General features: G+C 39.0%; 1 protein-coding gene across 1 annotated transcript in view; it reads left to right on the top strand.

Annotated features, from left to right (window-relative positions):
- The first annotated feature begins 295 nt into the window (after positions 1-295).
- Positions 296-27,519, top strand: part of Tprg1 (tumor protein p63 regulated 1) — a 108,312-nt gene continuing 81,088 nt past the window's right edge. The window contains exons 1-2 of the mRNA XM_019207481.2: positions 296-520; positions 8,698-8,789. Coding sequence (XP_019063026.1) covers positions 299-520; positions 8,698-8,789 — 314 coding nt within the window. The 5' untranslated portion in view covers positions 296-298. The remainder of the gene's footprint in view (positions 521-8,697; positions 8,790-27,519) is intronic.

The raw sequence follows: 27,519 nt of genomic DNA, 5'->3' as shown, positions 1-27,519 counted from the left end.
TGGTCTCCTGGAATTAAAGATGAGAAAACAGAACAATTTGTAGGCACCTTTGCTCTCTCCTGAGGGTCACTGCTTCTGTCCTCTGGTTAATGGGCCTGCAAGATCAGGGTGGCCTTGAGGACTCCGTGCTGCTGAACTTCACACATTGTGGCCATGTTCAGTTAACGTGCTGGCTGTTTGTCGGTTTCTGGATGTCTTTTGCTTATAGCCTGCCTTGCCACAGCCAGGATTCAGAAGAGTTTTGTATTTTTTAACCCTAATGGCAGGATCATTTATTTCTTTGTTTTAGGCTGAAGAAATGTCAACTATTGGGAGTTTTGAAGGTTTCCAGCCTGTGTCTCTGAAGCAAGAGGGAGAAGATCAGCTGTCAGAGACGGAACACCTGTCCATGGAGGAGGAGGACCCAGGCAATGGCCAAGAGCCCAGGCAGATTTCACGACAGTCAAGTGTGACTAAGTCAACACTTCACCCCAATCCTTACCGCAAGCCTTATACCGCAAGGACGTACTTCGTTACCCGGGTAAAACTGTTGGTTCAATTAAATAGTATGTAAAACTTTTCCTTCAAAGAAATCTTAATATCTTTCTAGGTACCATGTGTTTTGTTCAGCAGTTGCACATTTTTAGTCTTGCAATAGTCATCATGGTCACGATGGGGGTAGCCTCATCTTCACTGTACAGGTGGAGGATCCGGACTTCAGAGAAGCTATGTCTGCTTTTGATCACCCAGACTGTATCAAGGAGAAACAGTTCTTCTTGCCTCCTTGTGTTTGGATCTTTGGTTAGTCAGTCCTGTGTTCCTGCTAGATTTGGCTTCAAAGGACTGGATTACTCTTTTAAGGGTAGAAAAGCTATAACAAAGCAGCTAGAATGTAGAGCTGTGAGCTGTTACTTGCTTGGAAAAGGATTGCCAAGAATGGACTGAATCTCAAGAGGGCTGGTGTTACAACGTGAGAGTTCTCTAAGTCCTCAAATCTGCATGCAGAATGGAGCGAAACTTTTTTACCTGTGCAATGGAGTCCAGAAAGTAAACAGCTGCGTATCTCAATGTTAAAAAGAAATGATAATTTAAACTTCTGGCATTTAAGCCAAGTGAAGAGCACTTCCTGAGTTTCTAGTATCTTTCTCTGCCAAGCTCTCTTTGCTATTTATTGATCTCCTTTCCCAGGCCTTCAGATTTCTTGTTAACATAGCAGTGGTACATTTATAGGCTACAATCAATTTATAGTAAATTTGGGGCATGTGCTTTGTGACTATAGAAGCTATCCCAGTTTCAGATGCATGTGTATTTTTCAACTTAACATCATCAATACATGGGGGCTAAGAATTTGTGACTGTTAACAAAGCTTTAACCAGTGAATCTTGATTTGGTAGCCTGAAAAATATATCTTTAAGCTAAGGTGTTGACTAAAGCAACTCAATGTGTGTGCCTGTGTGTGAGTATTTATATGTGCGTGTGTGTTTTAAAATTACATAGACTCCTATGAACTGGGTACTTCGATGACTGCTATATTTGCTATACTGTGTGTGTGTGTATGTTTATGAGTGTTTTTGTATGTGTCTAGGACATGGTTTGTTTTTCAAAATATGTGAACTTTATTGGATGTGCAAAGGTCATTTGTGAGTTAGAGCTGCAAAGGAAACCAAAACACCCTTTAGAGTTTTATTATCTTTGTAGCTGATGATGTCACGGTTTTATGAGAGCAACACAGTGATATAGAATAAAGGATTTATTGCAGGGAGCTGGTATAATTATGAGAGTTGGCTGAAAATTCTATGCAAAATTGTTGTGTCTTTTGAATCTTGAACAAGCACCTTGTTTGGCCAACTCTTAATTTGGAATCCTACAGGAAAGGGAATTCTAGACAATGCAGTTCCAGCTTAGTTAAAATGACACAGTCCAAAATCACTACCTCTGATGTATTTTCTTCATGGTTTTATTTTTGTGGCTGTGTGTGTCTTCTATCATAAATTCCCATCCTTTGTGTTTTGTCCCCTGGCACAGCACTGTACATAGGCAGGGGAACACTGACCATCTTTGCCTTAAGAATGAATGTTTTGAAATCTCAGAGGGGCTGTCTTATCTCAAAGTTACATACTGTTAGTAGAGGAGCTGCAGCTAGATTTGGAATCTTCTGACTGTAAGTCCCGTGCTTTTCCTACTATGCAAAATTGAATGTATGGTTTTTAGTAAATTACTCCAGACAATGAGAAGAACATTTTCTTCATCAGATGTATAAAAAACAAGCTTGAGTTCTCAAAAGCTTGTGAGGGAAAATCTTTGGTCTTTATTAGTGAATCTAATGTGAACTGGAGACTCTTCAGTGACTCTGCGTTTGAGATTCCCAAGGCTTTCACCACTTATTCTCCTTTAGACCAAGAGAACACATGAGTTCTTTTGGGCACCGTGAGTTTGTATTAACAAATGAGGGTCATGAAAATACAACTATTGGCTTAAATGAAATTCATACTCACAAGCATTTTAATAAATAAAATGATGATCCAGTTTCACTAGTTTGTAAGCCACAAGTCTGCTCCTGTCCTCAATACGTGGAAAGGAGTCTGCACGAGTGTGTGTGTGCTCACATGTGTGTGCATGTGTGTGTGCTCATGTGCATATCCATTTCTTCAATTCCCTCACTTGCAAATTGTGGGTAAAATACCAATTTTACATGGAAGTTTAAATAACTAAACATTAGAAAATTTCTCAGACACTTCCTAAATGACGTGTCATTGATATTATGAATACTTTCTGAGCTTTTAAAAAAGTTTATGTTCATGTTTCTATAATTAGTCATAAGAGTGACACTATGACCTCACCAGCAGGAAATATACACATTGCTATATAGGATCTACGCAGAAAAGAAGAAGCTAGTTTCTTTTTCTCCAAGGGATAAGTAACGTGGCCAAGACTTAAAGGTTCAGATCTATGAAGTCCCCATAAAGTATCGCTTCTTAGGGTTGAAAGGGGACCTGAGAGGCTGCAGTCCAATGCTTCTTGATCCTTGCCACGCAAGTAAATTAGATTGTGAACACTCTCTGCAGTACAGATGCTTTCTGTCCACAGACTACACTCCGCTCGCCAAGAAACTGCTCCACTCACCATTTTCAGAGGGAAATGAGGCCTAGAGAGAGGGACTTTGTTGCTCAGTTTCACAAGTAGTGAACTTGGACTTGGCAAGAGGCAAATACTTCAATTTATCACAGATTGAGAATTTAAAATTTAGAAAAGCAGCAAGTGGGAGAATTTTTCAGTTTAGCTTTTTAAAAAAAATTAATGTTTTAAAAATCATTGCACAGGAAGTGGTTTATTGATGAAAAATTGGGAAATGTGGATGAGCAATATCAAAGGCCTCATAATCCCGTGGCTCCAAATTAACCAAAATGTACTGAATGTGCTATTATACATTTGGGCATGTACCCTTTCTTACTCCTTTCTTAAATATATAATTTGATCTAAAAAAGTGGAGTTATATGCTAAATATATTTCCTGTGACAACATATGCTTTCATAAAATCATTTTAATAGCTCCCCAATATCCAGCTATGGAGTTATACTACAATTTCTTTAACTCTTGTTGGAGATTTAGATTGGTTCCTCTTTGTACTGTTTACTCTGGGAAGGAAAGTTATTCCGTGCCATTCTGTGGCAGGGTGGCGATCAATTTCTCAAAGCAAAATCATTTGAAAAGTTTCAAGCTGGATTTGCAAAGGGCTGACTGATATTGAAATGGAAATTAATTCTTGACAAAAGGTAATTTTAGCATCATCATCATCTCAGACGTTCGATAACATGTCTGAATATCGGATCATAAAAGAAGTCAGTATCACCCCTTAGAGTTCTTCTGTTTTTCACTGGTTAGTCTTTCCCCCAGGCCTCCAGCCTATTATTTATTTATTAAAACTGCACCCTTCTGGCTTAGTGTAGGAGAATTCTGCTTAGAGCTGGAGGGTCTTGGCAATGCGTCTTCCAACCCCTGGAGTCCAGAGGGAGATGTTCAAGGTCAATCAACAGTCTTGACTCTAGGCCTGTAATCTGGAACTTCTGACCTTTTCTTCCAAACTGCACTACCTCCGACACTGGAAAATGAATTAGACGTTGTAGAAGGACGGTCTAAACCACTTGCTATCAGTATGCATGGATAACCTTTTCCTTCTGTTTTAGTTCATTTGCTATTATTGTTAGACATATCTAAAAAAAAAAAAAAAAAAAGGCCCAATCGTATCTCTGAACAAAAGCATCCCTCAAGGCTAATAAGTGGAGGTATATTATGATAATCGTCTTAGTTATAGGGACTGATATTCAAAAGCAACTTCTTATGAAAGGAACAATACTTGCTCCACATGGGGAAAGATATTTTTAAACTCCCTATAGGGTTGTATATTCGAAGATACCTTATCAGAAAGTTGAAGCGATTTAGGATGGGGAATTATCTCTAAATTTATACTTGAGAATGTAAATTACATACAAACTAATGGGACTAAAACTATTTGATCCTTTAATAGTTAATTAATGGTTCCCTGTGGCCTTTTTATAGCCTGTGTTCCACTGTGAGCAATGAGACTTTAATAAGTAGGTTCAGGACTTCCCATTGTGTAGTAGGTTGTCATTGCTTCTGTGACACTAATTTTGCTTTCATACTCTCTCCCTTTTACTCTTCTCTTGGTATAGGGTTCCCTGTGTCTTGCTCTCACACTGAGAACAAATACATTTATTAGTTTTATTGTTATTGCCCGTGTGAGCTTCATTTTGCTCTAGAAAATGGATATCTCAGTGGGCGAAAAGTTTGTCACACAGATTTCTGGCAGATTTTGACAAAGATGATTTTTCCTTTTGAGGGCAGATCTTTAACCATAATGTGATATGAAGCATTTACTTCATTTGTAAAGAGAGAGCAGTTTGGCTTTAGAAATCTCATCTGATTAACAGCTGATTCCCACTTGTGAGATCACTGCAAAGGGATCATTGATTTGCTGTGATGGCAGCTGCAGGAGAAACCTGAGTCTCTAGGAACGTTCTGTACTCCTTCGTCTTACTGTACTGTCCCGCTAAGGCGCTCATTACACGGACATTAGCACAGACATGGGTATTGGTGTGACTGCTGGCCCTGGGCTAGTCCGGCTCCTGGAAATGCAGAAGCAAGCTCAGATGTATTTCAATTCCCTGAGTAGGTTTGCTTTGACCAAAACTATTCAGTGCTAGGCTCTAAGAAATGGTGTTGCTCACTGCACTATGTCAGATAATGTGCACCTATTACTTGATCGTGTTTTCCAATTTGTCTTCATTGCAAGGAGGCTCAGATCCAAGTGCTCATTTGCACTACTCCTTGATCCCTAAATTCTTGTATGATTATTTCCCTTCTGGTATTAGCAATAAAGCGATGATGCTGTGGCCTTTTATTACTCAGTGTTTACTACTACTTTTCTGGCAGGATTTCATGGCATCTCTCACTAGCTTTGTTACAGTTACTATTATTTTATCCCTCTAACAAACAAGTGGACAGACATGTAAAGGCTGAGATGACTGATCATGGATCTTATTCCCTTGAGAAAGGCTGAAATTTAAATCCTGATGTCTCAGCACAAAACAGTGTTTGAATTTTTTTTTTCATACTCACTGGTTGAAGTTAACTTATTGTAGTAACAGATAAAAAAATCAAGGAGAGTAAAATTCACCTCTCAGCCTTTTGGCTAAGATCAAGTGTAGTAAAATTCTCTTTTGGGGTACACTTCCCTTTCATTTCCTGTAAAGGCTTGACCAGTGTAGCAGCTGAGGGTAAGACAGTGAGAATATCCACAGAACTCTATAAGCTGCCAACCCATTTGGTAAAATTCTTTATTTTTAGCATTTAACTTTTGAAAAGGTGTCTTTCACATTCTTTTCCCACTCATAGGAAGCTACTGTTAACAGTTTCTGTAGATCTTTCTAACATTACTTCAGGCATATAAAAGCAAACAAAAATACTGTTTCTTAGCTGCTCTTCTTATTACCCTAGTAGTGGGGTTTTTTTTCTTCTGATTTCTTTTCCTTTCACCTGAGAGTATGTTTTGAAACCTGTGTTAGGACAAGTTTCTTCCTTCTTTTGATACCCTCATCATTTTACATTTTATTATACACACCGTGATACACCTGACTAGTAACTTGCTCATAGATAATTCTGATTTCTTCCCAATATTTGCTCGCCATGAAGAACCTGCAGTGAACACTTTGTGAGAGTATCATTTTGTGCACTTGAAAGAATTTCTGAAATCTAACTCCACGGAGGTGGCATATCTGGATCAAAGGGTGGATCATTTTTTAACTTGATAGATTGTGGCATTTGCTTTTCATAGGGGATGTGAGTGAGTTGGTGAAAAACTATATTACTATATTTATCTTCTAATATTTTTGGCAAAGTGCTTGGCATAATGACATCCAACAAAATGCATGTTTCAGGATTATTTCATTACTCTCCAACCCATTCTAATATTTTTTTTTCTAAAATGTATTAGTCTCACTACTGAGTTATATTTACAATGCCAAAATTATTCGAACAGAGAAAGAGGAAAAGAAATGTACTTAGATTGGGTCAGCAAAGAAAGCCTTGCTTTTCAAGAGGACTTGAGCAGTGGGCTGATGGAATCACCCAGCATCACTGGAAGCTGAGGCTGAGTGAAGGGAAAGTTGTCACAGGATCACAGGGAGTTTCCCTCCAGGGCAGTCTTCCCTGCCTGGGGGGTCACTGGAAATGAGTGATGTTGACACAGCCATCTCTGTCAGCAGAAGTTCAAGGTGTGTTTGATTTGATTGAAGGCCCAGAAGTTCCCGATTTCATGACAAACAAGCTTCAGCAAGCCTGGGGTACCACATTAGTTTTCTGCCAGCTCTTGGGCCTACAGCAGGCAATGATAGAGTCCTGGAAATCATTCAGCCCACTTATGATGATGGACTCTATGAGAAACTTATTTAAATGTTGCAGTCAGAATCCCTCATGATAAGGGCTATGACCATGTTTTCGTGAAGATTCTTAGGAAGTTTTGATCATCAGCCTGGCTCAATATTTGTTATTTATTCCAGCCTATTGTCTCACAGGTGAAGAAGTAGAGGCTCAGGAATTGGCTATAGTCACAGAATTAGTCTATCACAGATCTGGACTATGAAATCAGGCTTCCCAACTCTGTTCAGGACTTGTCCTGTCCATTCAGAGATGATGCAGACTGTGGGGAGTGAGTTGAAAAACTGTGTAGGCAGAAGCTAAGCAGGTGAAATGCTGTACCGGTTACCTCACTTTATCATTTCATGTTTCCCATTGTTGATTCCCATATAAGAATTTCATAGCAAATCGACATTGTGCCCAAAAAGTTTCAAAGACATTTGTCATAGTTTGAAAAAAACACACTAAAGGAAAGTACCACTACCACCCCGACCTCTGGGAGAAAGAGGTATTTCAATGGTTCCCAGACAGGCTAGTATTTCAATTACTTATATGAGAGAAGGATCTCATGCTAGGAGGACTAGGAATATTAGTATTTACAAAATTGCAGAATTAGTATTTACAAAAATGTTAATACTAGTAGGTTTCTGGATTAAAGTTCTATTACATGGAGGATACAAATGGAAGATTGTCATCTACTGGTCACTGATACAGCTCAGTTTGGGGAATGAAGTTATCAGTGTGCTATGGACCTAACAATGAGAGGTTTGAGTTTGTTATCTGTAATTTTTAGCAAAGTAACTTTGAGAAATTACTTCCCATACTTGCCCTAATTTCCTCTTCACTCAGTTAAAATGATGTAGGCTTGATAACTCATGGGCTATAGTGGTTCTGAGCCTTGACTGAGAACTGAGAGTAATTACCAAGGTAGCTCACGGTTCTCATAAGTACTGTCTTCACAACAGTGGGGTCACCTGGGGACATTTCTGAAAGTCTCAACCCAGACTGATAGAATCGGGAATTCTGGAGATGGTCCCAGAAATCTGTGGTTCTGATTTTCCCTGAAATGTGAAAATCATTGAACTAAAATATCTCTGAACTGTTAGGACTGATATCATCCTAAACTGTTAGGATTGATCTCAATCAAACTTTGAGCTAGATCTAGTTGCATAAATAGATAAACTTGTCTGGGAAAGGAGAACATGAGGAGAGAAGAAAGAATGACTTCATCTCCCAGAGTCAGCTAAAATTTACGGCCAGAGGATTGGGAGAAAACTGCTATTTTGACTTGTGTTCTTTGAGGAGATAAATGGCTTGATTAAAGAAAGCATAAATTGCTAAATTCTTTGAACTTCCTGATAAACATATTATGGGAAAGTCTGGTACTCTGAAAATGGACATCTTCACTTCCAGGAAAAACTGTAAGTAGGAATTTGGAAGAATTGGGATGTATTATGTGCATGCACCAACTCCTTATGCTGCATGTCATCAGTATGTACTGCAAACATATACTCCTAAAAATAGAAATAAAAAAAAGAATTTAAAAGAGAACTTGGATCATTTTTGTTCTACCCGAGGGGCAAAGCAGTTAAAAGAATTCAAGAGTAAATCCTCTGCCAGACGGTACTTACAATAAATAGGCAATGGCAAAAAAACAAAAACAAAAACAAAAAACTATTCTGTCCTGATTAACTGTCTGGAATAGGTGTTGCTGGGATATTCTAACGTAATCATCACAAAATGGGCTCTGGCTTCTCTAAATTAGTTATTTTCTTCTTCACTCAGCCAGGGGCCATTGAAACTGCCATGGAAGACTTGAAAAGCCACATAGCTGAGACTTCTGGAGAGACCATTCAAGGATTCTGGCTCTTGACAGAGTGAGTAGTTATGACCAAGTGAAGGATATTGGAAATACAGTGTTTTTCTTTATATCACTGTAACAGAAACAGAGATGATTGTGTGACAATGTTGTCACATAATATAACTGATTGCCCTTTCCAGCTAGGGAGTCAAATTTCCTGTGTCTCAGGAAAGATAAATGGCCAGCTTGGACTCCTACAGCTGTTTTCTAGGTTGACCCTGTCCCTTACCCATCACTATGGTTGCCTTGGGTTAGACCTGAATCAGTAGTCTCACTAACTTTTGTCTTAACTTCATAACTTGCTAGTTGCAATCTCTCTTTTACAAGCATTTTCTCTATAATCACATTTGGCTGCTACTAATTCCATTATAGGTGCAGTAGAAAGGAAAGGAAGGAAGGTATTATAGCTTGTGGTTAAATGTCCCCTCAGAGTCTCATGTGGTCAGAGGTGGGGCTTTTTCAGAGGTGGTTGTATCTGTCCATCTTTTTCCTTTTCTTCTTCCTTTCCAGACTTCATTTACTCTTTTTTTTTTTAGATTTTATTTTATTGAGTTTATTGGTACAATCTAGGTAAACAATACAGTTACATTCATCATTGGGATTCTGTACCTTTACATAATAGGTCTTGATTCTCATTTTTTCCCCTTGTCCAATCTTATTCATCTTTATTATCTCTGAATTACTTCTAAAGAAAAGAAAGTATATAATTCAGACTTTTCACTAATTCAATTTTACCAATTCTTAGAACAGAATTCCCCACAGAATTACCTTAATGGAGCAAAATTTCCCATAAGCAAATGAACAATCTACCTTAATTAGGCCAGACATCTACATAGATTCTGGAGATCTGATCAGAAGTAAACACCTACCAAATTTGTTTCAATAATGTGTCTCACTAATCATGATTTAAAAATGTGGTCTTTGAAAATGTAGTTGTAGGTGCTTTTCCATTCTCAAATAATTGATCCAGTAATTTCATTAATATTGCATATTTTAACTGTTTAGTTATATTTGTATAGAAATGTGCTTTTTTGCCTGATTATTGTTCAGTGATTTTCAAGACTAGAAGGCATAAATAGTCCAAAGATAAACCAGATTGTGTAATCTGCACTGAAATTTAGCACCAAAATTCCATGTATTTGATTAAACAACAACTACAATAATTAGTGAAACCATTAGTTTCAGATAAATGTGAAAAGCTGTGAACCAAATGCCGAACATTTGAATCCACTTCTGAGCCTATTAAGGAGACCTAAGTGGATAAGGCATATCTAGAAACTAATTTTCTAGTTCTCTCTGTTTTTCTTTGTACCCATGTAAATTAAAGATCACAGTAAGGGTTGTATCTGGCACACATGAAATTTCATGCCATCATATGTGCTTGTCTGTGTTCAGACTTTCTTTCCTTGTACCTTGGTCTCCATCTTTCTATGAACAGTAGTTCTTTGGTATTCTTTCTGGTGTTCTTCTCTGCCCATATCCTCTAATTTCTCCTCCTCCTCCTCCTCATCATCATCAAAAGACACTTCTGCAAAAAGTTCTGATTTCAGCATTTCTACTATGGTAAGAGTTTGCTAGTTTCTTTTTTTGATTGTTCAGTCTTATAGCTAGTTCCCTGATGCTGTGGGCAACCGGAGGCACTAGCAGTCGTCAAGACGATGCTTCAAGTTTCTGACCTGGAGTCTTAGTCACCGAGACTGTTCAAATGTAAGAAGGGAGAGACCACTGTCAGTGGGCAGAGCATTTGTGGAGGCTTTGAATAACTTTTCACAGTGAAGTCTTTGATTAGAGAGGATAGTACAACAGTATTGGGAAAGGCAAAAGAAATAACAATAATGAAAATAAAAATACCAAGAAACTTCATGTCCTCACACAAATGTAAAACAAAATGAAAAGAAAGACTAAACAAACATATACACAAAACAAAACAAAACAAAACAAAAAAGACACAAGTCTTCCAAGTACAGAGAGGCAAGACTTGGGATTACTCCTGTCTCTTGAATCTGTTTTTAATTTTCATTTTTTCTCAGTACATGTTTGTAGAGAGTCAGCCATTCAGTTATCATGAATTGTAGTAGTTTTAACCTCCCAAGACCACTCCACAACACATTTTTATAGGATGGAAAGTACTGGGCTTTGTGTACATTGACACTTGGCATTCCTGTGGAGATGCGACACCTCTGGCTTCCCAGCTAGCGATTTGAAGCCTATCCGCTGTTAAACCAGCTTTAGAACAATGAGGCTGAAGGTCCTTGAAACACATAAAACACATTAAAATGTATTTTCACATCCAGGAATTTGCTTTAATTTTATGGCAAACTTCCTGGTTTTATGATTCCTTTTTTACAAATGGGAAAATGGACAAGATGACATGACCAGAAGGAGAAAATGTAATTGACAGAGCAACATATGAAAGTGTCCCCATAGTAGCCTTGAGTTTGACTGGCTTCAGCCACAATGGCAACATATACACCATGATATGTGGCAAACACTACAGATCAGAGCATAAATTCTTGACTCATTGTTTTGTTGATTTTCTTAATTTAAGAAAAAAATTACCACTGCATGATAAGCATTGTAGAAAGTACTTTGTATACACAATCTCACTTAGTCTTCCAAACAATTTTGTCATTCACTGTTCACAGAAGTTGTTGATGACAATTTTGCAAGATGCATGTAGGATGGGTCCATAGTTGAGTAAGTAGTTGACATGGTGGTTATATGTGGGGCCAGGTGCTATTTTCACAAGTAGATTTTCAAAATTGATAGTCTGAAATACTTGTTTCTTACAGTACTGCTATCTATAAAGGTTAATGGCATGTAAATAAGCCAATGGAGCCATTTTCCAAGGGATGTCATTCAAATTAATTTAGGTGAATTACATTGTGATGTTCTAAATTCACATAAATATAGTATGCAGTAAAATTAGAAATCTTAGTTTGAAGACATTTAGAAAGAGCACACAAAGAATGGGCAGAGACCATTAATATATGAAAAATTATTCAACATTACTGGCCATTGGAGAAGGGCAGATTAAAAATAATACTGAGATTTTCTCACTCTAGAAAGAATGGCAATCATCAAGAAATCAAATAATAATAAATGCTGGAGAGGCTGTGGTGAAAAAAGAACCCTTCTCCATTGTTGATGGAAGTGTAAACTACTCGTACAACCACAGTGGAAATCAGTATGGAGATTCCTCAAACAAGTACAAGTCGAAACTCCATTTAACTCAGCTATTCCTCCACTAGGCGTTTTCCCGAAAGAATTAAAGTCGTCATATTACAGTGATACAGGCATATTAATATTTATTGCAACATAATTCAAAACAGCTTAATCTTGGAAGCAGCCAATGTGTCCATCAACAGGCAAATGGATAAAAAAATGTAATATTTTCAATGGACTGCTATCCTGCTATGAAGAAGGATAAATGTGAGTCACTTGTGAGAAGATGGATGCACCTTGAAAGTGTGTTAAGTGTAATACATCAGACACACAAGCATATGGTCTCTCTCATAAGAGAAACCCAAAGCACAAATAAAGAACAAAATAAAAGGGAAAAGGAAACAGGGAGATAGATCTACGGCAAATGGGAAGGGGAGCAATACATGGAGAAAGAGGAAAATACCAGATGGGAAGGGAAGGAAATGGAAAAAGAAATGAGATGCGTCATATAAATGTACCAAATACCCATAATGAAGACAGTTGTTATGTGTCACAAATATGCACTAATAGATTGAGGGGAGCTAGGAGGGGGATTAGAGAAGAGCTGCCATAAACTCAATCCGTAGTCCAGTTCACCTGAAACCATTATGAATGCACTCGGGGGTATTAGGAACTGGACTTTGGTTCAGCCTATCGAGGAGGCTCATATACCCTTACAGCTACAAAAGCAAGATAGTGTTTATTTCAATTTTACCTCCTTTTCTTATTAGCTCTTCTCATGAAGGACACTTTAAAGAAACCGTGTGTAGGTTTTTAGAAGAGCTCCATTAAGACAACACCAAGAAGAACATCTTGACACTCTATGGAGTCTTGGGAAGTAGGATCTAATGGAATGAGTAGCTCTTCACCACAATGTCCTCAAGGGATCTTGGTCTAGAGTGGGTCAGGAGGCAGGGGGAGGTGAAAGTGAAGTTGGGGTTTTTATTATTCTTATTCTTTTTATTTCTAAATGAGAAGACTTACCTGTGGTGGCTGGGGTCAAGTAATTCACAATTATCTTTGTGAAAATACTCAGAATATGTTTCGCTCTATCCTTTGCTCAACCCACCCAGAATCTATCTCAGGAGACTGGTATAAAAAACAGTTTAAATTCAATTAATCTTCTGTGTCAAACATGCAGAAAGTGGAAATGAAGAAATATCAAAGGAAGAGTCCTAAACTTGGAATAAAAAGTCTTGGGTTTGATTCCTGGATCTGCTTGTTTCTATTAGTGTAGCTATGTGAGCTTTTTGGTCTTGATTACAGAATTTGCCTTAGCGTGGTTGTTAGACCATGTGAAATTTTTTTCCCATGAAATAAATAGATCCACTACTAATGTTTGATAGAATTATTCCAGTTTTTCCAGGTTTTTTTCTAAAAATTATTCTATTTTGATAATAACCATTATTGACCACTTATAATATACCAAGTGTTGTGAGAAGTGCTGTCCAAGCATTTGTAATTACATAGATACAATATATGTAATTTTGATGATCTTTAAATGGTACTTCTATGTATTTTTCTTTTCTGGCTACCACAGAGATTTTTATAAAGCTACTACATCATTTACCTATTATTTAACAATTAGTTTAAAAACTGTCATTAGCTATACAAATTGAAGGGCTTATTATTATTATTAATTTTTTAATTGAAGCACTGAGCAAGACATGTCTGTTACCGGCACAGAGCAAGACTTTGTTATTGGAAAGAGAACTGTAAAGGTAGGAAGCACCCACACTAACTTTCTGATTAAAGTAGTAAGTAACATTTCTTTAGCACCTTGTAGTTTGAAAATTAATCTTCGCAGTGATGGTCTGAGGTAGGAAGCATTCCGTCCAGTTTGAGGATGAGGGGATGGAAGAGTATCACAGCACTATGGCAGCAGAGATGAGGCTCCAGCCCGTCAGCCACCCCGACTCTTGCTGCAACAATGTTCTCACTGTTGTGAGGTGATTCTGCTGGCCTCAGTCTTACCCGGCAGCCTCCTCCTGGGCCACCTCTTTCATATTTGTCATACTCTGCAGAGCCCCCTGAGAGAGCCCACTCTGGGAGAAACATTTTAAAAAACTGAGAAATCTGTTTCTTAGACTTGGTGGGGTACACGGAAAGTATGGGGGGCTTCTTTCCTTTATTCTGAAAGCTTTCCCAGGAGAAGGGGCACTTTTAATCTTTGAATAAAAATGAAGGTGAGCCTCACAAACAAAGGGATGCTGAGGAATCAGACACAAGGAACTTTGTTCCAGAGCCAGGGACACCTCTCTGGTGTTCCCTGATCTCCAGAGTGGCTTTGCATGTGATCACCTGCTGTCCTCAGTCAGACCCATGAGACAGTCTGGGAGGAATGACTGGCTTTATTTTATGGATGAAGAAATTCAGAGATTAAATGACCTGTACAAGGGCAACCACTTATTAAGGGTCACAGGAGAACTTGACTTTCTGACACCTCTCTCTCAGCCTAGTTGCCTTCTCATTACACTGCTTTTGCTGCCTTTTGTGGTTTTTCATCTCCCAACACAGCGATCACTGCAGTTTAAATTGGTTAAATGATCTTTGGGCCTGTGCCTGGTTTCTTTGTTGATTGCCTTTTGTTTGCAGAGTGGAGGGGGTCAGAGGTTCCTGGGGCAGGTTCAGAGACCGTTTCCTCTCAGCTCTTTCTCTGGCTTGGGCTGTTCATTTAACTTCATTTAGTCTCTGCCCAGAAACAACTGAAAAAAGTCAAATACCTATAGAAGATGGAGAGTAACATCAATGGGCTAAAGTCAATCACATTTCTATCTTGTCACAGTCTAATTATAAGAATCGCTGAACTAATCACGTACTGAAAATACTATAAGAATAATTAAAAAGTAAAGAGGAAAACCCTGGAAATTGGAGATGGCTAATGCTTTATAGTCATGAGAAACTGAAGGGTCAAAGTACTATTAAGCGAATTAAGTCAAAGTACTACTAAATCAAATTGGGTTCATATTCTGAAGCGCATCTTCTAGGAGCCCCACTCGTTTTTTCACTCTTCCTCATGTTCCAGGCCCACTACCACTGTCCTCGTAGTCATGGCTGCATGAGCACTAGCTGCAGCTTGTTAGGAAATGTTGACACTCAGGCTTCACTCCAGACCTGCTGAATTTGAACCTGCAAATTCACAGGGTTCCCATACGTGGCAAAATTGGAGAGGCACATGTCCAGATCACCCTCACACTCATGATCCATGTACTTCTGTGGATTCGCACCGCCACTATATAATTCGGTTGCATTCTTAAGACCTGCATGTGATAGCCTAATTACCCACTCCAGCCCTATTTACTATTATGTCCCTTTAGAAATTCTTTCAGCCAAAAAGAATTATCTGTTGCCCCCACCCCATTCCTGACGCAATGCCTTGGCCTCCTGATCATCCTCATCCTCATCACCTAGAACTTTCCTGTCCTTCAGGGATTCCATTTCATATCAACTCAACCTGAATACTCTCAGCTCCTTTCTTGCGCTCACATCACACCACGGAGTAGTTTATTGTGCACATTGTGAGGAAAGCTTTTGTCCAAGCCTATCTCTTTCCACCTCCCAATACTCAGTACAGAGTATGTCACATGGTGTGGCTCATGAGCTTGACTCAAATTTAATTCTGATCATCTTTCCAAGACACTAGCAGGGTCTGTGCATGGAGTCCAACCTTTATGCCCCTGGGCCTCCAAGCCCCCCAAAGCCCACAGGATTTGCCTCTGCCCTTGGCTGAAAGCATTCAGGCTGAAAAGGGCCTCAAATCTATCAACATGTTAATGATCTGCGGCAGGACTCTGGCAACAACAAAGGCACCTCTGTTGCCAGAATCCATTTACACTGGGTGGGTGTTTTCAGCAAGCACTTAATTAAACACATTGCTTTTCTCTATAAATTCTCCACAGCAGCAACCTCATCCAGATAGATAATGGTCCCCCAGTGACCTGCATCAGACAACGGTGAGGGCATTTAGCTACTGCAGTCACAAGTGTAGTTTGTTTTCTGATGACTGCAACCAGTTAGGAAGGACTCAGAAAAAGCCAAGAGGTGAAAGAGCTTGGATGCTATTAAATGCTGAGTCCCATCACTTATTGTTTGACCTTGGCTTTGCAGATCTGTTGTACCCTCAGTGTCCCCATTTTATCATCTCTAAAATGGGGGATGTTAAGAGATTTATTTTAAGAATTAACTTACTGAAAATGTGTACAGTGTTCACAAGTTTTGTTATGTGTTTGTTGTATGATCTCTAAAACTTGGATTTGTTATTATTATTATTAGTCACCCATATTTGCTCATTCATGCATTTTCTGATCTCTTTCCACAGTAACTCTGTCTTAATCGCCATCTTCAAGAGCTTGTAGATTTGTGAGAAAGAAGGACGTATAAGTAAAGTCAGCAGAGTATGATATAAACTGATCCAAACACCTACAAATACTTCTATGGGAACACAGGCACCAGTGTGTGTAGTTGCGCTACATAAAAGGGATGTCTAAAATTAGAGAAGGAGGAGGGGCTTCAAAAATATGAGTAGGATGGGAAAGAATATCCAGGAAGAGAGAAGAATGGCTATTTGTGGGAGTAACAGAGATCAGCTCAGGGAATCGTAGACAATCCAGTGTTGCTAGGTTATGGTGAGCAACACTAAGACAGCTGGAAGGATAGGAAAAACACAGAAAGTAAAAGAATTTTGAATACGAGGCTAAGGAGTTTGAGACATATTTTCTTACAGAGTCACTAGCTGATGATGCATGGGGCCACCTCTACCGGCTCAGTGTTTTGGACTGGACACATGCCACTAGTTTGCCATCGCCTTGCCACTCCTCTCTGGTGTAACTGCCCCTCTTTCCTTCCTTGTGCAGGAACAGCACAAGGTGTAGGAACCAGCCCAATCCCCCATGGAAGCCAGCTGGTGCATCTCTGTCAATAACACTTCTGATGTTCTCACCTTGAAATCATGCATGAGATTCTCTATTACCACGAAAATAAGGGTAGAATGTTATTATTTTAGAACTTTAGACATTTTTGTACCACCCACTGCTTTTATGTTTCCTTCACGGTCAGTATGAACATTTCTTTCTTGACTAAATGAAGGGTATCAATGGAATATTGACATTATTGGAAAGGCATTACACTCTGGAAATACTTATTGAATGACTTAAAAGTAATATTGATTATATAGGACTTTGCCTGAATGTGTTTAATTAAAGAAAACAAATAAAACTTCAGTCTTAATATTGAGGCTGTTCAGCTTTTATAGAACGAGCTATCGTCACTTTTTACGTGTAAAAACATTGCCTGGCTCACAAAACACTGCATGAAAATTTGTCTCCATGCATCTGAGGTCTCCATGTTGTTCCAGAATATCCTGTAGTTGGAGAGATAAGATGGGATCGGGAAGAGTAAGCAATATAAAGAAGAGGAAGTCTCTGCTTCTACATGTTTATTCAGTAGTTAGAAATGGACATCCAAGAGTTTTTGTGCTTCCTGAAATGTTATACTATGTAAATTAGTAAAAAATGTCAAATTCAAAGTAAAGAAACATATCAGACAAAGAGAGGAATACTGGGTAATACTTACAAAGTCAAAGGGGCCGGGGATTTAGCTCAGTGGTTCCAGCGCCTGCCTCACAAGCCTAAGGACCAGAGTTCAATTCCTGGTAAAAAAAAAAAAAAAAAAGATTACAAAGTCAATCCATCTAGAAAACATAGTAATCTAAATGTACACACACCAGACAACAGAGCTGCAAATTACTTGAAATGAAAACAGATAGAACTGAAAGCAGAAATAGAAAGATCCACAAGTACCCCTGAAAACTTCAATACCATTGTTTCTATAATTGATATAACAACCAGACAGAAATTCACAATGGAATTAAAACTCAACAGCACCAACAATACACAAAGCCTAAAGAGTATTCCATCCAATAAAAGCACAACACACCTCTTTAAGCACTCACCTTACATATACTGAGGTTACCATATTCCAAGCTGCAAAACAAACCCCACCACATTTAAACTAATTAAGAGCGTGCAGAACGTGTTCTCTGACCACAATGGAATCAGAGTAGGAACCAATGACAAAAATACTACAAAAATATCCGGAGACTTGAAAGTAAAACATGTACTTCCAAGAAGTCCCGGCTCCAAAGAAGTCTGAGGACCCAAATTACAAATAAAGAGCAAGATAAAAGATAGATGATAGGAAATCGGGAGATAGATCTTTGTTAAATAGGATGGCAATCGAGACGTGGAGGGCAAAGAGGACAGGAGATGAAAGGAGAAATGGAGGTGTGAAGTGTCCGCGCACCGACTTCACACAAGGCATGGAGCCATTATGTGCTGCAAACAGGGATTCATTGAAAGAAGAAAAAGCATACTGAGCTGAATGAAAAGAAAGATACAGCATGTCCAGAGGTGTGTTTTACATCTAAAACAGTGATGAAAGGGAGATCTACAGTTCTAATAATAATTAGGTGGTCATAACCATTGAGGAAAAGTCTCATAGCATTAATCTAAGACCTTGCTTCAGAAAACTAGGAAAAGAAGAGCGAACTCAAGGTGAATAGATAAAAGGAAATAGTATAGATAGTAGAAAGTCATTTCTAAAAACAAAAGAGAACAATAGAGAAAATTAGTAAAACAAAAGGCTAGGTCTCTGAATGTATCATTCAAAATAACAAACCTCTATCAAAGTGGACAGTGAAAAAAAGAAAAGAGATTAAAAAAATGCCAACATAGGAACAGCACTGGAGATCTTGCAAACATAAAGACAGTAAGAGATTGTAGCTAACCACTTTAAAAAGATAAACTTGACAATTTAAATGACATGAACCCATTTTTAGAAACATACAATCACAACTCACTCAATATGAAACAAAATTTGAGTAACTATGTAATAATTAGATTTTATTCATAGTTAATATCCCCTCCCCCAATTTCCAAACCCAGACAGTTTCAGTAGGGAATTCTATTCATGGCTTACAAGAGAGTGAACACCAATTCATGTAATCCATTTCAGAAAATAGAAGAGAAGGGAACACTTCTCCTGTCATTGTAGGAAGCCAATGCGACACACCAAATCAGACAAAGATAGTAGAAAACTAAGATGACTGTCCAATATTCCATGCGTATAGATTGAAAAATTCTTACAATAATAGTAAATAAGATGCAGCAGTATAAAAATAGGAGTTATATACAATGACCAAGTGAGTTTATTCTAACACTGTAAAGCTGGTTCAGTATTTATATAATCCACCATGTGAGCCGTCTAAAGAAGAAAAATCACAAGATCACATCAGTTGATACAGAGACAATTTTGGCAAAATTAAACACTACTCATAGAAGAAAACAGTCTCAGAAGAATGAGGATAATTTTCCTCTGTGTGATAAAAAGCATCTACATAACACCTAAAGGTACCATCATGCTGCTGGGGAAAATCGAATGCTTTCTGCCTAAGATTGGGAACATGAACAGGGGATTTTGTTTTTTTATTCTTAGTACTGTAGTTCAACATAATACCAGAAGTTTTAGCCAGCATAATAAGGCATGAGAAGCAAATAATAAGTGCACAGCTACAAAAGAAAGAAGCAAAAACAAAAACGGTCTCTATTTGCTCACGACATGACAATCTGTGCAGAAAAATCCCAGGAAATAAACAAAAAGAAAAACATTCTGAGATCTAGTGCTTGAGTTTAGCAAGGCCTTCACCATGTATTTGTTTGTATATTGGATTTCTGCACATTAGCAGTAAAGAAGTGAAGATTCAGGCATGGTGGTCCACTTTTGTAATACTAGTACTCTGGGAGACTGAGGCAAGCGGATTGCAAGTTGGAGCACAGCCTTACTATTGACTTAGTGAGACCCTATCTCAAAAATAAAATAAAATAGGGACTGGGATTTAGCTTAGTGGTGCTGGCGCCTGCCTGGCAAGTGCAAAGTCCTGAGTTAGATCCCTGGTACAAAACAAAAAGCAAAAAACAAAACACACACAACAAATGAAATAATAAAATAAAATGAAATGACTGGAGAGGTAGCACAGTGTGAAGGCCCCGATTCAGTCTATAATACCAGGAAAAAAAAAAAGAAATGAAAACAAAAATTAAAGATATAATAACATTTACAATTATCCAAAGAAGAATTCCTTAGACATAAATCCAATAAAACACAGGATTTATGGGCTTAAATCTCCAAAGCACAAATGAAAAAAAAAAAAAAAACACACGCGAAAGCTACAAAAATTGAATGACTGTGGATTGCAGGATGCAATATAGTAATTTTTAATTCTTTTTAAATCTGACAAACACAATTCCTATCAAGATCTCATCAAGGGTTTTTATAATTATAAACAAATTTAATCTAAAATTTTATGGAAGGAAAAGAAAATAGAACAACTAAAACAATTCTGAAAAAGCATTTTTTCTCACCGGCAAATCTTTTTTCCTGCAGAATCTCAGCCTTTGGCTGTAGGTAATTAGAGGGGCTAATCCACAGCCTACCTGTGAGCTGAGCAGGCAGTTCTGATGAACCTTCTGAACCAACGCTTGCGAATTAGAGTAGAGATAAGGAGATCCACCAGCTCTCCGAGCCAGCGTGGATCTGAAAAGTAATGTAGTTAGGTCTAATGCAACAAGGGTAATCAGCCAAGGTGGAACCAGAGGGATAGGAATGGACAGTAAACAATAGGGACACTGTACTCAAGAGGAAACAGAACAGGCACGTAGGGACAGAGGGATGCAGAAGTCTTGATGGAGACCAATCGAGTAGCTTTCATTCCTTGGGGCTTTTAAGGTCCCATGGAGCCTAGCTGGGCTATGCTTCTTGTTCTTGGATTTCAGTGGGATTCCGCTAAGTATTTGCATCGCACACCCTCCCAAAGCCCTCCTTGATTTGCCTGATCTATGCCTCAGCTTCTGTACTCAAAGTGCTATAACTAACAAAATACAGTATGCAGACATCCCTCCCATTTATCATCAATCAATCAATAGAACAATGGAGGAGGCGAGATGTGTTCTATCTTATGCCTCTGTTCTTCTCTCTGTGCTGTCTCCACAACCTAGGTCTTGTTTCCCCACCAGCTTCCTTGTCTCCAGACCAAGTGAATCCCTGAGAGTGAATTCAGGAGAGGAGGAGAGAGCCACGCAGGGGGCGGGCCTGTGCGAGATGCGGAGGACTCGAGCTATTCAATAGCTAGGTCTCCAGGAGTTCGGCAGCAAAGAGGGAAAGATGGGGTGTTCCCAGATTCTTTTAAAACGTCATCTAGCAGTAGAGAGAGGAAGAGTTGCCTGGTAGCGTAGGAAAAACTAAGAAGGAAGAGCAGCCTGACGGAAAGTACATTCAGCCCAACATCGGGTGGGAGTCTGGATTCTGAACGGGGGCCCCCTGCCACTTCACGCTCGATCCACGTCACTTTGTTGGAACTCGGCTCTTTCTTCTGCAAGTTGGGAGATCATCGCCATGTAATATGAAAAACGTTCAGGTTGCTCCGGCCTATAATCTGACTTCTGCTTATATCTCCTCCCTCTCTGTCCTTAGCTTGGCTTGGCCTGCGGTGGCCTCCCTGCTGTTTCCGACCCACTGAAGCTCATTTCATGCCTTTGCAGCTTCTCTTTACTTTAGCTACAAGATTATTCCCCTGAATCCCTTTTATTTAAGTCTCTGTAATTATGCACCTATTTTATTTTCCCTTCCCAGTGTATAGGTGTCAGGGGAATGCGGGTTCGCTTGGTTCACCATTATCCTACTAAACCTTCTATGTAATAGTTTTTTAAAAAAATAATTATCTGTTAGATCAGTAAAGGAAATTACTTAGGGCTGTTATCTAGTATTGCTTTCCTAAAGAAATACCTTTCTTACTCCACATAGTGGAGTTCAACTGCAAATCAATAAAAGTCCAATTTGCTTTGGAGCTGTAATCCTGAGTTGTAGCTTGGCTGACTTCTTGTGACTTCTAACTTGGGGGAATATCTTCATTCGTTGTTGGCTTCTCTGGCCAGGGTATCTAAATGAATTCAGCATGATTGCTGCAATTATTACTCTGACAGTTGTCTGAGGTGGGGGTCTTTTTTTCAGCTGTTCTAGGTCTTTATCCTCTAAGTCTTCCCAAAGCTACCACCTGCAAAGATTTCTTCACATATCACGTGTGGTCTAGATTTCAAGTCAGAGTAACTCAAATATGACATCCAACGTAATGAAGATACATCCACTTGGGTCAGACATTCAGGCAGACCAGCAAACAGACATAATTTGCTTTATGTGTGTGGAATTAATGATTACATTTATTAGTTTAAGAAAATCAAGATACAAATATTTTATATATCTGACCACTGTTGTAAGCTTGAGGAGCCCTTTTAAGAAAATTTATCTCAGTCACTCACTCAGTGACTTATTTGTCAATTCAATAAATGCTGCAAACGTCTTCAAAAGATTTGGTCTATTGTTTAAGGCAATCTATAGTATTCTGTTACACCAGCCCAAACTCTTTCATTAACATTATGTTAACAATCAGTGGTATTTGAGTATTTTGTGCACTTTGTATTGCATTAAATTCTCTGCAGGATGTATTTCTTATCCTCACAATAGCCTTATGAGGAAAATTCAGTTATCTCTATTTTACAGATGTGAAAATTAAGCTTCAGAAAACAAAGAAATGTTGCATGATTTTACAACCGCATGATTCTCCAACCTCAGGGCGATGTGACAAAATGAATCCCACAGATCAGAAATCTGGCACGTGCAATGTGAGACAAAGTTAAGACTCATTTGTGGTTTTAATGCAAGTTCTTAAAATCTTGACAAAAATTCTGGTCAAGTATAATTTGTCTTTGGGCAAGAGATATGAAATGAGGCATTCACAACCAGTTTCTCTGTTCCAGGCAAGTCTGCAACTGTAAGGATGCACTCAGGTCTTCATTATCCTGGCTTCGCAAGTCAAAAGCAGATGGTTATTCTTAGAGCTTAAAGAAATTTGATAAAGAGAGAGTGAACAGGATTAATTCTTTAGATCAGATCAGTGCTTCTTGTACAATCTCTGAAGCAGTCCATTCCAAAATGTTATGTAAATCCACAAATCTTTCAGTGCCATCTAAAAATTCCTTAGGAATAAGCTCAAAGAGGGCCTGCCTGGTTGGCAGAAGTCCCTAAGTAGTACACAAATTCCTAGAGCAATTCCTGAGATGCTTTGTTTTTCACAGTCAGCCTGCATTTGAGTGTGTGTGTGTGTGTGTGTGTGTGTGTCACACTGGTGATTGAACACTGGGTGTGTGATAGGCATCTGCCTTACCACTAGGCTACAGATGTAGGCCCTAGGGAACTTTTAAAAGGTTATAGATACCTGGATCCCATCTCTGCTCTCCTGAATCAGAATTTAGTGACAGAAATCCAAACTTTCTGAGGGTGATTCTATTTCCATGATTTTTTTTTTGCATACTTTATCTAACAAGATGTACATATCTCCTGTGTTTTGGGTACATGCTGTGCCTGCCTTCTGTCTAAACCTAATTATTCTCCATCAAGCTCTCCATTTCCTGCTCATCCTTTGAAATCTTCCTAAGCACGTGCCATCTAGGTCCTTACATTGTAGGTGGATTTAAGGTGCTCTTCAGTAGACAGAAGTGGTCACCAAAGTGTGGGCTCTGGAGATAACACTCGTTGGTTTGAATTCCAGGTCCATAACTTCTGGATGGGTGACTTCGAGATGTTACTTAACCTCTTTGTGCTTTAGTTCTTCATCTGTAAAAAAAAAAAAAATGACAATACCACTCTCTTGCTCACAGAGTTCACTGACACCTAAATGAAGAAATTCATGTAAAGCACACAGAGCAAAACTTTTGCAAAGCTAACATTAAATAAAGGGTAGCCATTAATCAGAATTCCCATCGCACTGACTGTCTTACAATTTATCACTGAATGGTGATGCTTGGTTTATTTATCTTTTCCTCTTATGAAATTATAAGTTTCATAAAGACAGAGACCATGTTAGAGGACTTCATAGTCTAATGTGTAACAATAGTATAAAGACTTATGCAGCTCTAGCTACTGATTAAATAGAGAGATTTAATTATTTTTCTTAACAGATGGTGATTTGGTAAAGAGGAGGGCTCAAGAGCCTAACTTCAAAGATATCTTGGATAAATCCTGGCTTCACTACTTAGACTGAGTTTACCACTTGTATTAATCAATTTGACCTGTTGTTACAGAATACTAGAGACTGGCTGGCTTAAACAACAGACTTTATTTCTCCTAGTTTTAGAGGGAGAAATTCTATAACAATGAGCCAGCCAGCTGGTTGGTTTGATTCTTGGAGAGGACCTTCCTTCTGGCCAAAGAAAGCTTCCTTTTAACTGTTTGCTCCTATGGTGGAGAGAGGAAATTCTGGTGTCTCCTCTGTTTATAAGGGCACCAATATAGTGGACCCTCAAGTTATGGCTGGTCTGACATATAAACAACTGGGATTACAACCAGAATTTAAGATTTAAGTTATAAGAAAAGTCTTGAGTTATAAACTGAATGCTGGCCACTTGTGGTTCCCCATGGTCTCAGATACAGATCTGAGCCTTAAAGAGTTGTGGAAGGAACATGACAACTTCCTTTCCTGTGTGGGGTTGAGATATCTTAGACCAATGTCTCTCTAAGGACACTGAGATCTGCCTGGATACAGGAGAGAGACTTTGAAGGCTTTGTAGAGGGGCCTGAGCCTTCGCCAACTTGATTGAGTTACAACCAGCCCTCAGAAATAAACTGAGTTCATAAGTCAAGGGTCCACTCAACTATCAAGCAGGCTTCACCCACACAATCTCATCTAAACCTCATTACCTCCTAAAGGTTTCACCTGGAAATGTCATCATATTGGCAGTTAGAACTTCAACCCCAGGGATTTAGAGGAACAGCAGCCTTCAGTCCCTAATACCTTGCTGGGCTTCAGTTTTCTTAGCTATATTTATCAGGATTGTTTGGTAAAGATTAAAACAGTTTAAATGTACAGAGCATCTGGCAGAGCATTTGATTCCAGACAAGACTCAGTACCTGGGAGCTTTTGTCATTGTGATCCAAGAAAAACATATGGAAGTATTACTTATCTATGCATATAGATCTCAGGCGTGTCAGACCTGATGTATATATAATGTCTCAAATAAAACTTATTGTTAATAGTTCTTATATTTTTAAAACACAGCAACACCTTTGCTCTCTGAAGAAAAAATTACTTTTCCCCTATAATCAAGTGGAAAATATAATGATACCCTTGGTAGGACTGCCCTTACTTGGGAAAAACAAATAGCTTTCAGAGGATTCATATACAGATGACTCTAGTCACAGTCTAGTCATTTGGGAATGTTCTATCTGGTCTGTGACAGGCACATGTTAAAAAAAGTGTTGAAGAGATAACTAAACACTCCCTATTCGTTCCTTGTTGACATTACAAAAATCACCTGTGTTTTGCCTCTGCTGCATTTGCAACACAGAGATCTTCCCTTAATAGGAGTAAATGAAGTATAATCAGAGAACTATTTTAAGGGCATCAAATAGAAGTCTGGGGGGTCCTCTTCTCAACCCTGGGAGCAGCAGGCTTGAATCCTGAGATCTGAGTCTCTCCTTGTGGATTTGAGTTATGTTTAGGTGGTGGATTAATCTCTTTTACGTGTGCACCGGATGGCATAGAGAGTTGTGTATTCCTGAAGAAGAGTAAGACCTTCTCAGTATTCTAACTAGCCGGGGGCCTGGTAATAAGGGGTAGGGCAGGATAAGAGAGGAAGAAAAAAAAAATGACAGCACATCAAGTTGGGAGAGCTGGGAACAGGGGAGGTTTGTGGCCTTGGGATTTTATTAGAATACTGTGTTTACTTTGAGGGTCTCCTATTTTAAACAAATCGGAGAGTCCCGGGGAAAGACGAACCAAATGAATGAAAGAAATGCCCATGGACTATTTAGCTAAAGGTTTTACAAGACTCTACTTAACTCAGGGGGAGGGAAATTGCTTTGCTCCAAAGCCATGCATTTTTCCTCTGTTTGTGTTTAAAGAGTAAACTCAAATTGGATTCTCCTCAAGGTCCAGAACCCAGTGGTGTTCAGGGAATATGCGTGGAATGAATGAATGAATGATTCAGTTTTTTCCTCCTGGCAGTGAGTCCAGAAAAATCTCCTCTTCAAGGCCTGGGCATACTAAAAGGTTTAAGAGCAGCAGCAAGATTGATTTGCAGAGCACAGACCATCCCATAGCTGCTGCATTCAACAGAAGAGGAAATAAAATGGGGCGGGGAGGGAGATATCTTGGAAAGTGATCATTTCCAAACCACAAACTGATTGGCTACAGTCTTAAAAGAGCAACTGAAAGGATTGTTAAGTGTGAGGCTGGAGCTGCTGAAGAAGCATCTGAGAAGATTTGAGTAACTGGGTGCTGGTCCCTGGAAACTTGCAGGCTGCGTCTGGACTGTCATTACTGGTTCGCTGTTGCCCTCTGCTGGAGAATCTGTTGTCATCCCAGGAAGTGCAGACTGGCGAGCGTCTGAGCTTTCTTACCAGGAGGCATCCAAGCTCCCGCCGGTCACCATATTCGAGGGTGGCTGGTGCTGAGGAAGAGCGGAGGCCAGACGTGTGGTGGCAAATGCTCTGCCAGGCAAAACCAGCTCTCACAAAGCAGGGTCCTGGATCTCTTTCTGTGCCTTGCTAACTTAGTGAGACTCCGCTGTGCTGTGTACAGTGAAGAAATCCAGACAGGAAAAAGGCAGTGGAAGAACTACTTCATGTGTGCCGAGCAATGGACAGGACTAGTGCATAAATCCGTGCAATGTAGAGGAAATTGTGATTAAGTCTGCACAAGGGGCACCGATACGGGTTTGTGTGCATCTAAAGGAAGAAAGATGACGTCGACTTTGGGATGGTGACATTTAAGCTGAGGACTTGAAGAAGGATCAATGCAATTTTTTTTAAAAAATCTATTTTATTAAAATGGTAGAAAAATTGTAGTAGAGAATGAACTGGTAGATCAGAGAAATAAAAATCTTGTGCAGTCCCACCCTCAGAAATATCCAAGGTTAATATTTGGATGCATGCATTATTTTGGTTTTGTTGTTACACAAATGAAGCTCTACTTTAGGTAACATTTGTTTCCTGCTCTCACTGTATGACATGACATTTTCCAAATGTTGCTGATTTTTTAATGTGCTATTTTATGGGGGAGTATTTTGTTGAGCTCTCCAAGCAGCCTGTGCCAGGCCCTATAAGTTATACTGAAAAAAAAAGATTGTCCTTTACGAATTCACATTAGACTAATTTTTAGCCACCCACAGGCTTGGACAAAGACTTTGACTTTGCAGAGTTCCTAGATTGGGAGAGGAGACTGATATTAAGTATGTAATCATAAAATAAGACTTCCTGGGGGATAAGTGCTATGGAAGAGAGTTGTGTGGGGCTATGAAGGCATATATGAGAATGGAGGGAAGTGGTCTTGGAATTCTAAGCAGCCTTTCTGAAGTCAGGAGTGATGGGTGAGTTCACTAAGTAAAGAGCCTACAGCCCTACAGGACTTAACTAGGTGGAGATCAAGAAGACCTTTT

Source organism: Fukomys damarensis, unplaced genomic scaffold (genome assembly GCF_012274545.1).
Source record: "Fukomys damarensis isolate Sample0158 unplaced genomic scaffold, DMR_v1.0_HiC HiC_scaffold_12, whole genome shotgun sequence".
In the NCBI taxonomy this organism is placed as follows: Eukaryota; Metazoa; Chordata; class Mammalia; order Rodentia; family Bathyergidae; genus Fukomys; species Fukomys damarensis.
Note: the sequence above shows the minus strand (reverse complement) of the source record. Positions and strands in the feature narration are given on the sequence as shown.